The 15,802-nt window shown below is 39.8% G+C and overlaps 1 protein-coding gene across 1 annotated transcript; it reads left to right on the top strand.

The window, feature by feature from the left end:
• Positions 1–9,320: 9,320 nt before the first annotated feature.
• On the top strand, positions 9,321–15,456 carry LOC115900875 (cytochrome P450 7A1). The gene is made up of 6 exons (XM_030943041.1): positions 9,321–9,467; positions 10,735–10,975; positions 11,330–11,943; positions 13,260–13,390; positions 14,320–14,495; positions 15,124–15,456. Exons 1-6 carry the CDS (start codon positions 9,388–9,390, stop codon positions 15,421–15,423), a joined length of 1,542 nt encoding a protein of 513 aa, XP_030798901.1. The 5' UTR covers positions 9,321–9,387; the 3' UTR covers positions 15,424–15,456.
• The last annotated feature ends 346 nt before the right edge of the window (positions 15,457–15,802 follow it).

Genomic DNA, 15,802 nt, shown 5'->3' with positions numbered 1-15,802 from the left:
AGGGTTTAAAAATCTATATTCTTTGTTTTCATGCTGTAAAGACTACGTAGACATAGCGGAAATAAGGTGTATATTTCACAGTAGCTGTAATATTTTGTGTTTAACTGTTTTTCCAGGGATTCAATGTCTTTTCCTTTCTCCTGGGATCTCTGAATTAACATTTTATACCTTCATGTTAGATACAGTCTAGTTCAGGCCAAGGCTGCCGTCTAATATAAGTGGTGTTCTATAGTCTAGATGAAGGGTGAAGCAAGGCAAAAGGGCAGATCCCTCTGCCCTCATAGAATCATAGAATCACAGAAGAGTTTGGGTAGGAAGAGACCTTAAAGATCATATAATTCCAAACTCCTGCCATAGATACAAATACCTTCCACTAGACCAGGTTTCTGGTCCAACCATCCAACCTATCCTGGGCACAAGTGCTTGTGGCAAGTACAGCATGAGGAATCATGAGGTCTGATGCCTCAGTGGAAGCCTGGCTCTTTGCCTTAAAATGCCTCCAAGGATAAATTTGAGCAGACATTTGCCTCTGGGGTGGGGTTGTGGGACAGAGGGGGACAGTCCTTTTGCTCTGCTCTGGCTGTTGGGGCTGTAACCTCTGGAAGAGGCAAACAAGAGCAGAGGCCAAGAGCAGCTGCTCCAGCAAGGCTCACTAGTGGCACCTGTTGGAGAATTTTTCTGGTACCTTCAAGGTACTTAAACACACTCTTGTGCTTAAATATGAAGGAAGTTGATGAACAATGCATTGGGCAGAGTCCCCATCACAATATGTGCTTCTACGGGGATCAGCAAAGATGCATCACAAACAGATGCCTTATGTACACAGCACCAAATCCAAGATTATGTGCATGGGGCACCTCAGCCTGTGGATCCACCCTTCACCCAGCTCTGCTGTTCAGAGTTTGCCCCTGAGCTTGGCTTCCTGAGCACTCTCATTCCAGGATGGCTACAAGACAAAGCTGAGACTGTTTCTTCTCCCATTACCAAGGGAAACTTCACTCCCTTGGAAGGAGTCTGTTCTGGCTCTGGCATTCCTGCTTCCAGCCAGTTTAACCCCTGCTTGGCCTCCATGCCAGATCATTCCTCAGTCACAAATTACCACTGCTGAACAGTTATAATTAGAATTTTGCTTTTATGTCTGTCACCACCGGAAGTCTTTGGACCAAGCCAAAAATTTTGGGGGAGACTGTCATGGGAGCTTGAATTGCTGTGAGCAATCAGGAGATGGCTCATCCAAAGGCATGCGTTGGTGTTGGCACAGTGCCCTTACTTTTCTAGGGAGTTGTCTCCATGCTGACTCAGCAAGTCAAATGCTTCCCTTAGCTCAGGAGTGGTTTTTGGCAGTCTGCCACTGCATTTCTGACCACAGCAAACCTGTTTAACTTATGAGACCAGTCTTGAGCTATATAACTACTGGAGCACCAATGTTTGTCTATTTGTTAAAAAAGCAATAATTGTCCCCGTTTGTAAACTGACCAGCTGTTTAAATGCTTCTATCTTTTACCTTGTGTTTTGTCTTTTTTTTCCTGTTCTCTGCAACATCTACCTCTCATCCCTCTTCCATCAGCTTCTTTCTTCCTGTTACCCCATTCTTTTTGTCTTTTTCTCTTTCAAGTTTTGTCTTTCTACCTGTAGTTTGCCTTTTCAACTGCAAAGCAAAGCTGTAAGAGGTAGATTTAAGTAAAAAATAATATAGAAACATATAGAAATAAACAGGCCACATGCAATATTACAGCAGCTCTGGTAGTGAAAATTAGTATTAATTTTCCAAATTAGTAATCTGTATTCAGTTGCAATTCAGTTTTCCTAGGCCAGAAGGCTGATTCACATGTAAAACTGGTGGGCTGTGCTTTGGACAGTTTATTTAGACCCATATTCATATCTTTTTAATCTAATCTGGACAGTCGAACAGCCTGACACTCTGAAGTTGGTTTCATATTATGTCTGTGACACCACCATGCCCTATTTTTCCTTTCTTTTGCACAATGAAGACTTTATTCACTGCCACAGTTGCTTTCTCAAAAAAAAAAAAAAAACAAAGAAAATGAGGAAAACTTTGGCTCATAGAAATATGATCATGAAGAGGAATGTATCACAGAAAAGAATTGAAATGATGACTGGCAGATTTCTTCTGTAATATAAAAAGGCACTCGCTATAGCTATAGAAAAAAGAAATCTTTAAGTAAATCTAGTAGCAGAAGAATGTGTACTTTCCCTTGGAAGAGTAAGACGTGGCCCAGTTGCATAACTGTGTGCCCCACACTTCTACTTCTTTGCATTTTTCACAGTCCAGTGAAGCTCAGATCTCTGTTAAAAACCATATTTATATACAACCATTCTTGGCCAAATTTTCCATACCTATGTAATAGGCTTGCATAAATCCACCAGGGATGCTCTCAGAGGATGATTCCTGTGTTCATGTGTAGATGCAAAAGAAAAGTAAAAATAATCTGAAACCAAAGAAAAACTGTTCAAGGAAAGCTCTGCTGATGACCCCCACCATTTTCAGGCTGTGGATCCTTTCCAGCTGATCTGTTAATCCAGCTTCTCCATTTTCCCCAAACTTCTGGAGACTTCTAAAATCCCAAAGTGGGCTAATAGCTGCTGAAATCACCATCAAGGGGAAGTTGCTGCTGGTTTCCAACAGTTATCAGCCTCTGTCTCCCTTAGACCTGTAGTGGCCGTAGCTGAAATATAAAGTCCCCACTGTGACTACAGGTGCCAAGCTGGCTCCCGGGCAGAATGCCATGTTGCCAGTAAGGTGGTGGGCCTTCTGATTTCCTTTCACACTGGAGCAATGGATGTTGTCCTTGCACAGGTGGTCACTTCAGGAAGAAAAGGAGCATGAAGCCAACCCCACAGCAACCTGATGTGAGGTTTGCCAAAGTGACCAAAATCCAGACTGCAAGATCAGAGCAATACCAGTACTTGCATAGAGAAGATGGAAACAACAGAGAGGTTATTAAGATGCCACCCTTCTTACATAATAGGTGCAGGTGTCACTGAGTCTCTGTGGCTTCTAAATGCAGATGTAGAGTGAATTGTGTGTGATGAAGGACAGGACATGAAGTAAGTGCTACACTTAATGGATGCCAAACTCAGGCAGTGAATCATATAATCATAGAATGGTTTGGATTGAAAGTGAACCTTGAAGAACATGTAGTTCCAACTCTCTGCCATGGGCAGGAACACCTTCCACTGGGTGGCTCAGAGTCCCATCCACCCTGGTCTTGAACACTTCCAGGGATGGGAAGTCCACAATGTCTCTGGGCAACCTGTTCCAGTGCCTCATCATCTTCACAGTAAAGATTTTCTTCCTCAAAACTAATCTAAATCTACCTTCTTTTGTTTTAAAACCCGTACCACTTGTCTGATCACTCTATTTTTGTGCAAAAAGTCCCTTTCCATACTTCTTGTAAGCCCCCCTTACATACTGGAGGGCTGATAGTTAAAGAGCAGCTAGGAAGCTACAGGGCCCTGCACATCTTTAAAAAGGGGGCAAGGGAGGGAGGGAGGGAGGGAGGAAGGAAGGAAGGAAGGAAGGAAGGAAGGAAGGAAGGAAGGAAGGAAGGAAGGAAGGAAGGAAGGAAGGAAGGAAGGAAGGAAGGAAGGAAGGAAGGAAGGAAGGAGGAGGAAGAAGGAAAAAAAGAGCATCAGCAGAAGAAAAGCAAAGGTAAGCAAAGTGAGGCAGAAGGTGCCATTGCATTCCCTGCTCCATCTGCTGGAGCAGCCCAGAACAGCTTGTAGTGTTCACCCAGACAATTGGATTGCTGCAATCTTCTCCTGGCTTGCTACCTAACTACCTTTCTTCAAATAATTATTTTGTAGCAGTGAGCTGCATAATTTTTGTAATCACATCTGAGATTTGATTTCTCCCTGTTAAGTGTTTTGAGCACCTGCAATTTCACATTTAGATGTAACAGGATAATGTAGAAGCTTCTGTTTTGTTATGAAATGATACAATACAACTCAACTCCAGAGTTCAAAAAAAGAAAAAAATTGCTTTAAGAAGATGCAGTTTGCTGCGCTGGATGAGTGGCAATAACTCCTCGTGGTTTATTTTACAGCCATTTCCTTTTCCTGCTTGGGTTCCCGTATGAGTTCTCTTTTGTCTCCACTTTCATAATTGCTCTCTTTACAGCTTCTCCTCAGCAATACTTAGAAAAAGGTAACTTTCATAAATCTTAATATTCTCAATTGTTACTGTAATCATATGTTTAATAGTTCCCTTTCCTTTTTTTTTCTATTAAAATTCAAGTGAAGGATGGTGTTTCTGATTGAGATTTAGTTTCTAATGCTTGATATTAAAGGGAAGATAATGGCATTGTAAATCCCAGGTCTGATAGGAAGATTACCGAACTTTAAACTGACATTCCTAGAAAACAAAGAAAATCCCAGAGAGAAAATAAACTGATATGGTGCAAGTAAATCAAGTTGTTTATCTGATATATAAGCACATTCAGAAGATACTCTGAGAAAAATATGGAAATATTAATTTGGTCTTTAGAGGAAATATCTGTCCTTGCTATTATTTAAATGCTCAGGGCAATTGTTCTGAAACAGGATGAGAATAAACCCAGTTCCCAAGCCTGTCTAGTTTTATAGCCCATCAGTGTGGGTTATCCTAATGTAAATACCAGGTATTGTCTGTGCAGAGTGCTTTGTCATGAAAAAAATCACAGGGTCAAATATATCACATTGATATCAGATTACAAAGGAGTTGTACCTCTACAGTTGACATACAATCAGCAGGAAGAAAAAAAAGATGGTGGTGATGATGATTTTTTAAAAATTTTATTTTTAATGTTTTTTTTAAGGAAACAGGAACATGCTATTATACCGGAGCCAGATGACTCACAAATTCTGCAGAAGGCAGAGTATAATGTAGGCAAAGTCTGCCCTCTTAACAACCATGACAGTTGCTAAAATAGAGCTGTGGAGTGATACTGTAATAGCATGAATTTATTTTAGGTTGTGTAGATCATTAAATAATTAAACTATGGCATTATTCTTTACAGGGTCTTTAGTATAATTTCACTCATATTCTTTTAGATAGTCTATTATAATTTAGGTATACAAGACTTCCACCTATTCCATTGACCCAGGAAAACTAGGGAAAAGGTGAATCCAGCTAGGGATCTGTTGGAACTATATCTGGAATTACAGTCTCTCTGGGGAAGATACTGCATTTCTGGCGTGATCACTTGGTAACAGCAGCTGGTTTATGAGGGCAGGCTGGGCAATGTTGTGCCATGGTGTGCCATGGTGTGTCAGGTCTGTTGTTGTGAGGGACACGGCAGCCAGTGTTCTCTTCCCTGTGCCCAGAGCATTGCTGATGCCTTTCAGCTTGCAGACATATGATGGCTCTGTGAAATCAACACTTATGCTGCACAAGGACCTTCAATTTCTGGACTGTCTCCACAGTACAGGATCCTGTGTGCTGACAGCCATCATTCCTCTCTAAAAATAGATATTTCTTGTGGCTGGTGAGGAGTAAAGTCTTATTTCTTGTTCTATGTAACATTTTCAGTGATCCCAAAAGAGCCAGGTTTTCAGCTTGGCCCTCAGAAACCTCAATGATCTTACCCAGCATATCTCCATATCTTCATTAAAGTGATATGTGATGTAAATGCAAAGAAAAATACATAGGCACAAGAAAGAAATACCATTTTTGGTGTATAGAAACAAGAAACAAATAATGACTCATAAACTTCAGTGGCTGCTGTAAAACTCAAGTGCCACACAAGGAGGTTTACCAGTAGGTGGTGATATATAATTATTTATTAGCTATTTTCTGGCTGCAAAGTTTCTGAGCTACAAGCAGCTTCACTGTGCAACCTCTTTTTTAAGCTTTCCTTTTGTATTGCTCCACCTTTCTGAGATCTCTTTTACAAGTCTCACAGCTGCAGATGTGTTTCATAGCTGCAATTGCATCTTCTGGCTGTAGCATGTCAGTCTGCTTGTGTTCCATGAACTGCAGGGCTGCCTTCCCACTGCTGGGCGAAATGCTTGGTTTGTGTAGTTTCAGGGATTTTTGTGTGTTGATGGAAGAAAATAAACCAGTTCTCACAACACGTGCATGAAAAAAAAAAAAAGCCAATCCTTTCTTTGTAGAGTGTATCTCTTATTTACTTCCCATGAATAAACAAGTTATAGAGTTGGCTGTGTGGAAATCTGTGTGGAAATCTACTATTTATTGCCAAATGTAATCAGCAGCCTCTCCTAAGTCCAGCACTGCATATCAGTGCTCCAAGGTTATGAAGCCATTAGTAACCCTGGAAAAACATTATTCCCCTCAGCTTGGTCTATCTATTATTTTCTATTAATTTAAATACCATGTATGGATGGTGACTAATGAAAGCCATGTAGCTACAGCATATGAGATGAAGTTCAGGTTTAGATAGTGAGCAGTTTTTGAGCAACAGGAGGAAACAAGCCTAAAGGCTTCTCTTAGGCTTCAGGAATCACCACAGAAGTGAGTTGTTTTATGGAAAGGGTATTGGCTCCATGGAGCCCACAGCTCAACTTCACTGGCTGGAGCAACAGTGATAGATAAGAGCGCTCCTGGCAGCCTCTGCCCACAGCCAGTGGGTGTATCTGGGTGAAAAGTGTCTTGGTGCCCTTTGGGGGAAAGTGGTGCAATCTAACCATGCAGCAGTCTCACCACAGTTCCTGGCCCTGAAGACACAAGCAGACCTTGTGCAGATACAGCTGCCCTTGGAGCCCATGTGGGCAGCCAGGCTGGGCTGCTAAATGCGCGGTACTGGGTGAAATGTCAGTGTGCTCTCTTGCCTGCATCCACGTGCTCTTGAGCTGCTCTTTCTGAACTGGTTCTAGCTCAGTGTTCATTAGAGCTTGACCAAAAGGTCCTATTACAGTTCTTAAAAGGTTTTGCATTTTCTAACTATTATTTGATACATTGCTGAGTTCTTGATGAACATCCATGCTTAAACCTGCTGTGACAAAGGCTTATACATTCAAACATATGCAGTGCTTTATTCCTGATGCTGTCACTGGCCTGAGTTGAGTCTTGAGCCCAAGTGGTGACAGTTTTTCACATTAATATTCTTCTTACCATTTACACAAGGAGTTTTCTTCACCGAGCCAGGTCAGTATATTTTTTCTGACTGCACCCATAACTCTTGTGGGTCATCCCCTTGGGCTGGGGCAAGACAGCCAAGCTCATACACAGCACACAAAGGGTTACAGAAAATGTACTCTCTGTCAATCAGTAGAACCATATGGTGCCTTTAATCCCTGCTGTACAGACTGGTGGCAACTGCCTGAACTTTGTCTGTGGGAAATAGTGTATTTGTCTGAAGAACACCAAAATACCACACCCAGAACATCAGGGCACTCCACTGGTGCTGCTGAAAAATCAGGAAAGCCTAATGCCCACTAATATAAATGGAAGGAGATTCACACTTATCATCTGCTAAATTTGGTGGAGTATCTGTGGCAGACAAGACTCCTGCTTGCCTTTATCACAAGGACATAAGCCACAGCCTGCAGCCTGTTGTAATACAGGCTGGCTTTGGGACTGTAGATTGGCCTACTTAAGACTTTCCTGAGAGAAAAAGCAATTATTTCAGGTAAGTTGCCAAGCAGCTCCTGTGCTCTACCTACACCTGGTTATACTTTTAGAGCTGTTATATATGTACAAAACAGAAAGTGAAAGAAGGTGGGCAGCTTTAGAGAAGTTACTGATGCTGTTTGCTGGCAGCAGGACGCCATTTATAAATGATGTTATCATCACTTTGCAGCACAACAACCCAAAGCACAGAGGGAAGAGGCAACTGATGGCAGCTCTACCTAGTGCAATACAAGATATGATGAGGGGACACAGGCAACTGTTGTGGGTTAAATGTTATTCCTGGGTGTTGGACACAAAACTGACAGTAACTTCTGACTTTTTCAGTGTTGTTTCAACCACACATCCAAAAAGAATCAGACACCAATATAATAAAGTTATTATTATTTTTTAGGATGAAGAAGTCACAGGATGGAATCAAAGATGACGCCCAGAACTGATTTTTTCAATAATGCAAACAGACGAGAAGTGGGAAAGCAAGGTTTTTATAAACAATTATATAATATCAAGCTAAATTCAGCTGATGAAAAAGAACTTTTTGTGGGAAAATAAATTAAAACCTGTGCTTAAATGAAAATGGGATAGAGGAGCTGACATGCAAAAGAAGTGATTTTTAGATTAAGTGAGGGCAAACCTTGATGCTGCAAACAAGGTTAATTTCTTCAGTATAGTAATTTAAAAATTGACTCAAATGTAATGACATGTGCACAGTTACCCCATGCCTCACTGCCTGCCCTGGTTTGAAGCCAGAACAATATTTCCACCTGCCAGATTTGAGTGTCAATGCCTTCAGTGTAGTGTTCAATTGCAACAGCAAGATGTCCAAATCTTTACTGTTTTATCACAAAGCTGTAGGGACACCAACAAAAACTGGTACAAAAGTGAGTCTGAAAAACCCTTCGGTTTCTCTCCTAGAAACATATTAGGCCTTGGATGACTAATGGAACATCACTATGCCTGAGCTGCCTCATTGATGGCTTGATGCCAGGTCTAGGAGCAAGCCAAATTTTGAATTCTCATAAGTCAACAACAGAAAGGAGAAAATATTTAGTGGGAAAATAAAAGGTGGTCCAAGAACAATGAAAAAAAAAACAACTCGAAACCAGTGCGGTTGTCTAGATCTACTTTCCTTTTCTTCTTTGATTCACACTATGAGTCTGTGAAAGACCATTTTTACCCCTTCTTCCAGACAAATGTTGTTAGAGGAAGTAAGTCCACCTCCGCAGCCATGCCTTTGCCCAGCTGCTGAACTCCGCCGCTCCCTCTTGCAGTGGCACTCCAGAGCCAGGGCAGCCCACAAGGAGAAGGGAGGGGGAACAGGCTGGCAGCTGAAGGGCAGCACGGGCTGCAGCCACCAGCTAGCACAGTCTGAATCTCCTGGACACCGGTCAGTAGCCATTTCATATATTGCTAAACTTGAACTATAAACTGCAATTGGTAAATCTGCAGGATTCATCAAAATACACCTGGCTAACCTTCAAATTATCAACTATTACAGCTCTTTGGTTACTTTGGAACTGCTTCTGCTACGTGACATTAGCTCAAGGCCAGATCTGCAACTGTCTGCATCAATCTGGCGAAGCTTTCTGCAGAAAGGTGACAGAGCAGAGAGGGAACAAGCTCTCTCCAGAAATGGTTAATCAATAGCTTGCTGGGTTGACTCAGTGCCATTAGATACAGTAGTGTATCCACTGTATATAAATTGTGACGTGTCTTCTCTTTCATTCTCAGCCACCTCTCCTGCCATCCTGGTAGTTACCCATTTTCCACTTGGAAGCTTTTGGGCATCGCCAGAAATGTTCCTAGCATCCTGGATCTGGGGAATGGCAATAATACTTTGTTGTGTGTCTTGGTTTCTTCTAGGGAGGAGGAGAAGGTAAGGACTCTTTCTGTAAAAGCATTTCAGTGTGCGTGGCCTTTATTTATGTCAGATATCCTGTGTGCATCACTAAGAGAACTGTAGTCAGACATATGCAGGACAGCACAGACAATGCTATAGTTTGGTCTTTTGAGAGATTTATGCTCCAATCAAATTTTTGTGTATGAACTCTGCAATAATAGTGTATTGATGCCTAGGGGTAGCTGTAGATATACATTTATGCATCAGTAAGGTAATTAAAATATGAATATGTATGTCCTGATTTCCTAGATTTCTGGGCTGTAATTTCACCCATATTGTAATCACAGAGAATACCTACTTATATGTAATTATTGTTTAATATCTACTTACAAAGATTTTTATATTATATCTAGTAACAACATTTAATACAGGTAATATTTATGTATGAGGTATATTCCTTAAAAGCATTTATCCTACTGACACATTTATATAAGGAGCGAGTAATTTGCTTAACTCTTTTATTTTTTAATTTCCACAGTCATTTTCTAGTTTAATTTTTAAAAGTTTAATTTAAAAAAAAGGTGAAAATAATTAACTTAATTCACTGCAAAAGCTGAAGTATTATATGAAAGTTATTTCAGCAGTCATAATGTCCTTATGCAGGAAAGCTGTTTCTACTTAAAAAAGAAAATAATTTAAACACAGGCTTCACTTTAAGTATCTTAGCTTAATTTACAGCATGTGCTTGATGACACATTGTCTGAAACACTAGCTCTTATGCTTACTGAGGATCACAGCAAAATTCCCATATTTTTAGAAAGATCTGGTCTATTAATGGGATATGCCAATAATAACAACATTTCTATGCTAAAAAGTTTCTTTGCTTGGTATTCAAATTAAATTGTGGATAAAATTGTCCAAAAATGTATGAGATAATATCAGCGTGATGGATTATTTATTAATTTGACAATGTCATAACTGTGTTTTAGCTAATGGCAATAATTTTGCATGTGGACATGTGAAAAATATACATCTGATCCCAGGAAAAGAAATATTACATAATCCAACTGGTTTATTATGTGTATTATTATGTCTATTAATAGTTAAAGTTGTTCTTTCTTACAAAGCTTAGCTCTTAAAGGGGAGAAAAATTACTTGTAAATAAACTACTTATTTGGGATTTTTTTCTTTTTTTTTTTTCACATTACACATAGCCTAACATCAGTATTTTACATACCTGATAGTTCTGGAGAAGACATCTTTATACATAATTTTAAATGGAGCCTTTGTTTGTGTTTTGCAGGCGACAAGGTGAGCCACCACTTGAAAATGGGTTCCTTCCATACCTGGGCTGTGCCTTGAAGTTTGGTGCCAACCCCCTTGCATTCCTCAAAGAAAAGCAGAAGAAGCACGGCCACATCTTCACTTGCCATGTAGCAGGGAAATACATTCATTTCCTCACTGACCCTTTTTCATACCATGCATTGATGCGCCAGGGAAAACACTTGGACTGGAAAAAGTTCCATTTTGCTACTTCTGCCAAGGTATTCCTGGTTTTAATATCTAACATGAAAAGTATCTGCTGGCATACCCAGTTAATCCCTGTAAACATAACTATGCCTTTGGATAGTTGTGGATTGGTTTCACATTTCTGCACTTTAACTGGTTTAAAATATTGAGGTCTTTTCTTTCCTCTTCCTAAATGGAAAAGAAATTTGCAGTGATTTGGATTGTTCTAAGACTATACATTATTCTAAGACTGTACATTATTTTGTTACATTGTTATCCTTCCCTCTAGTAAGCTATGAAGTTATGCTTTGGCTTTTGTTTCTGTTAGACTTTATCATCCAGGTAATGACAGGCCTTACTTATCATGCATACAATTTATTTTGTGACAGGCTTTTGGGCATGGTAGCATTGACCCAGCGGAGGGAAACACCACTGAAAATTTTCATCAGACTTTCATTAGAACCCTTCAAGGCAATGCCCTAGATGCCCTCATTGAAGCAATGATGGAAAACCTCCAGTATGTCATGCTGCAGTCAAGAGCACCTAAGCTTCAGTCTAATACCTGGGTGACAGAAGGACTTTATACCTTCTGTTGTCAAGTGATGTTTGAGTCTGGCTTTTTAACACTTTTTGGTAAAGAATTTAATTCAAATAATGACAAAAACCTATCATCAAAGCAGGAAACTGAGAGAGCTCATATCCTAAATGCCCTTGAAAACTTCAAGGAATTCGATAAGATTTTCCCAGCCCTCGTGGCAGGGCTACCTATCCACCTGTTCAAGAGTGCCCACAGTGCACGTGAGAAGCTGGGAGAGGCACTCCTGCACAAGAACCTCCTGAAAAGGGACAACCTCTCTGAGCTTGTCACCCTGCGCATGTTCCTGAACGACACCCTGTCAACCTTCGATGACATGGAGAAAGCCAAGACTCACGTGGCAGTGCTCTGGGCCTCTCAAGCAAACACCATTCCTGCCACATTTTGGACCTTGTTCTATCTTCTTAAGTAAGTCCCAATGCTTCTTGCTCCCAAACAAGCAAAATATTTGTCTTTCAGAAACCAATACATTAGTACAGGCCAATCCACTCCTTGATACCTCATCAGTGATAAAAAACTTACTGTTTGCAACAGAAGTGCTGTGCTGTTCAGGACTTCCACAGAAAAGCCCTTCACCCATCTGAGAACAAGTGGTGGTAGCACAGAGCAATTCTTTAGAAGCTATTTTTTTTGTTAAGAAACAGCACTCCAGGGCAATGCTACACTTTGTCAAGAAAGCTTTGGAGTAAATCTGTATGATATGACATTAAAAGTGCTAGTTGCACTCAAAACATTAATTGTATTAAAGGCTACATATATAACTAGACATTTTTAGACCATCTCACTAGAGCAGGCAAAATGAGGTTTAACTTCATTATTGTTTTCACAGATATTTAATAGAAAATAATTTATGTGTTGATAGATCCCACTGAAGCTCTACTGTAGATTGCACCTGCTGAGCTTGCTACTTGTGAGACAAGTGCACGGCTCAGATAATGCTATCAAATGTCCATTTTAGAGTAGGCCTTTCTGGATTATCTGCTTCAGCATAACTAATTCTGAACTATTTGTCTAAATTCCTAGCACTTTTAGTTATCATATCTACTTCCAATGCTAATTTTTGAGGTTATTTAGTACTTTTTTGCTCCAAGAATGCATTTGCTTTAGATTTTCTGGACTTGGAGTCTTTTAACACCCTGATTGTGCCTTCATCAAGACACAATTGCACCCTCTTTTATTTTGTCTACATATTTCACCAAAGCTCATATATTCCATGTCTGAAAGAAAGGCTAGACGATGAAGGGTACTATGTGGGCTCTTAGTATTAGGAAGATTCTTTTCAGCTAGACACAATATTGTCACATCAGCCAGAATAAATGGTGTTATAAAACTGATCTATATATCTGTTCCTAAACTTTCTACCTGCAGTGGGGCTATTTCCTAATCTACAACTGGCTGTTTTTTTCTTACTTTTGGCATTGCTTTTTAGTGCCGGTACTGTTTGTTACCTGAATTACACACATCAGTTCTGTCCCACTTGTCATTGCAGACAAAATCAAATACTTGGGATTCCTTTATTTTTCTTTTTTTTTCCTTTGAAGTTATCATACCTTTGCCAAGACATGAAAAAATGTAACTGCAGCATTTTGCTGCAACATTTTTATTTTAGAAGGTTGTACTTGTTGGTCAACAAAATAAATTTTGGTCAGAAAGAAAGTTAATAGCAAAACCACTTCTTAAAGAATTTTTAAATTTATGTTATACCTTTGCTCTTTTGATCTTAGGAGTCCAGAAGCAACGAAAGCAGCTACCAAAGAAGTGCAAAGTGTTTTGGAAAGTGCAGAAGAGAGTATCAGCTTAGATGGCAAACATATTTCCTTGAACCGGAAACAGCTGGATAATATGCCAATACTAGGTATGACTATTTTATGCAGGATTTTTTAATGCAGAAATCACACTACAATTTCCATTGTCTTCTGTTTATTACCATATAAATGCTTGCTATAGAATTCCTATGGAATTAGCAAAGAAACAGTAGAAGAGGAAACTATATATTCCTTAGCAGTAGCCAACACAACCAGGCTTCCCAATGTCCCAGGTGATGAGACTATCAACATTCACATGAACAAGGTTTTTTCATGGGTAATGGCATGTCTCAATAACCCTACACTGCTACATAACATAGACACACAGATAATTCTGAAGAATATTTTGTTTGATTATGTCTTTAAATCAAATAAAAAGGTGTTGCCAAAACTTAAATCCCTATTCTTATCATGTGAAGCAATGTTTTCTAATACCATTACTTCTATTTCCTCTCAATATTTTTCAAATTATAATTTTTCAGAACTTACAGAGAGTTTTTATAATGCTGCTTTTTAACTACTGCTACTTAAAAAAAAAGTCAGCTAATATTGAAACAAAAACTTCACATATTACTTTTTTTCTGAGTATGGGTTTCTATACAGGACCTCTTAAAGCTTCAGAAAATTCTGCTCACTGCACTGTTTCTTTTTCTTGTTATGTTTTCAGTTTTCACTAGTTTGGTCTTTATATCAGAGTGAAAATATATCTCACTTTTGAACATTCTGTTTCATCCATTCTAAGCATTCTTTGTGGGGAAAGCAGATTAGGCTCTCTGTGGTATCTGCAGAAGGGATAGAAATGCTATAAAGAAATTAGAAGGATGCTTTCTTAGCCATTTAGAAAGTTAATATTAAAACATTTCTTCTAATTAAACTCAGGGTTTGATAATGGCTCTGAAATAGCTCAATATCCATGACCTGCCCCCAGTATGTGAATACACTGTTTCCATGGCAATCATTCCTTGTCCTCTCCCAACAGACAGCATCATCAAGGAGGCGATGAGGCTCTCCAGTGCATCCATGACTTTCCGAGTGGCCAAGGAGGATTTCACTTTGCACTTGGAGAACGACTTTTACAACATTCGCAAAGATGATGTTGTAGCTCTTTATCCTCAGCTGCTGCATTTCGATCCAGAAATCTATGCTGATCCCTTGGTAAGCATTTTTTGCAAACTGCATTAAACTTGGTGCTCTGGCAGAAGTTAACAGGCCTTTGGATAAAGCACTCATTGAGGTGCCCCATGACTGGTTCTCTGTTGTACCCCAGACAGTCTCTTCTTACACCTGAAGATGTGATAACAGGAAACAAAAAAATAAATAAAGGCAGTGAAAACACTATCTTCAAAACATGTTTTAGTGTAATCAAAAGCTGTACTACCAGCCCCAGACAGCCTTCTACTTACTGCCTTCCTCAGTGAGGGAAAATCACCATGATGAAGGTCTTCGAAGAAGGATAAGGAAAATAGTTTCCCAAAGGCACAGAATTAGAATTCTTCCAGTTCTCCTTCTGCTGCATGAACAAGAATGCAGGTTACAATCCTCATTTTTAGAGGTCAGGAAAGAAAAGGGGAGTTACGAGCAAAGAACCTGGGATCCTGTCCCACACAACAGAACTTCTCAGAGGCTACTCTTTCTAAAACAGCACCATGGGGGCCGGTGGTACTGTACGATGCTTATTGCTGGAGACATCCCTTTCCCAGCCTGCATTTTGTCTCTTAGCAGCTTTATCTGGCTTTTGGAGGTATCCAAATACCAAGGAACCCTTTTGTGTGTTTAATTGCAGACATTCAAATACGATCGCTTTCTGAACGAGAAGGGAGAGGAGAAGACCGACTTCTACCGGAACGGCCGGAAGCTGAAGCATTACTACATGCCTTTTGGGACAGGCATAGCAAAGTGCCCGGGCAGGCTGTTTGCTGTCCATGAGATTAAACAGTTTTTGGCCCTGATTTTTTCGTATTTTGAGATAGAGCTTGTGGACAGTAATGTGAAGTGTCCCTCTCTAGATCAATCCCGTGCAGGACTTGGTATTTTGCAGCCCTCCAATGACATTGATTTCAGGTACAGGCTGAAATGCTTATGAGTACATGTTTTATATTATGCATATACACTATGTGCTAGTAGTACATAAATACACTGTATATACTAACAGTACTAAATACACTGTATAACATATGCTTTATATACATTTTATGTATATATGCAAATGAAATGCTTCAAATCTTGGGGGGAAATCTATGTGAAGATGCTAATTCACCATTCTAATGAAAAATGCGCACCAGTGTGGTACCAGCATGCAGTGGGTTTTATGCTCTCTTTTGATGCAAATGTCTCCCTTTTTACCAACCATTTTGAAAGGCAAGTTAAGATTTTCCATTGCATGTGTCCAGCAGCCAGGTTTTTTTTCTGTCAGCAAATACTTTCCCACAGGTAGAATTTCATGAGCTAATTCATAATAATTT

This window comes from Camarhynchus parvulus, chromosome 2 (genome assembly GCF_901933205.1).
Source record: "Camarhynchus parvulus chromosome 2, STF_HiC, whole genome shotgun sequence".
Taxonomy (NCBI): Eukaryota; Metazoa; Chordata; class Aves; order Passeriformes; family Thraupidae; genus Camarhynchus; species Camarhynchus parvulus.
This window is presented reverse-complemented; position numbering and strand designations above follow the sequence as displayed.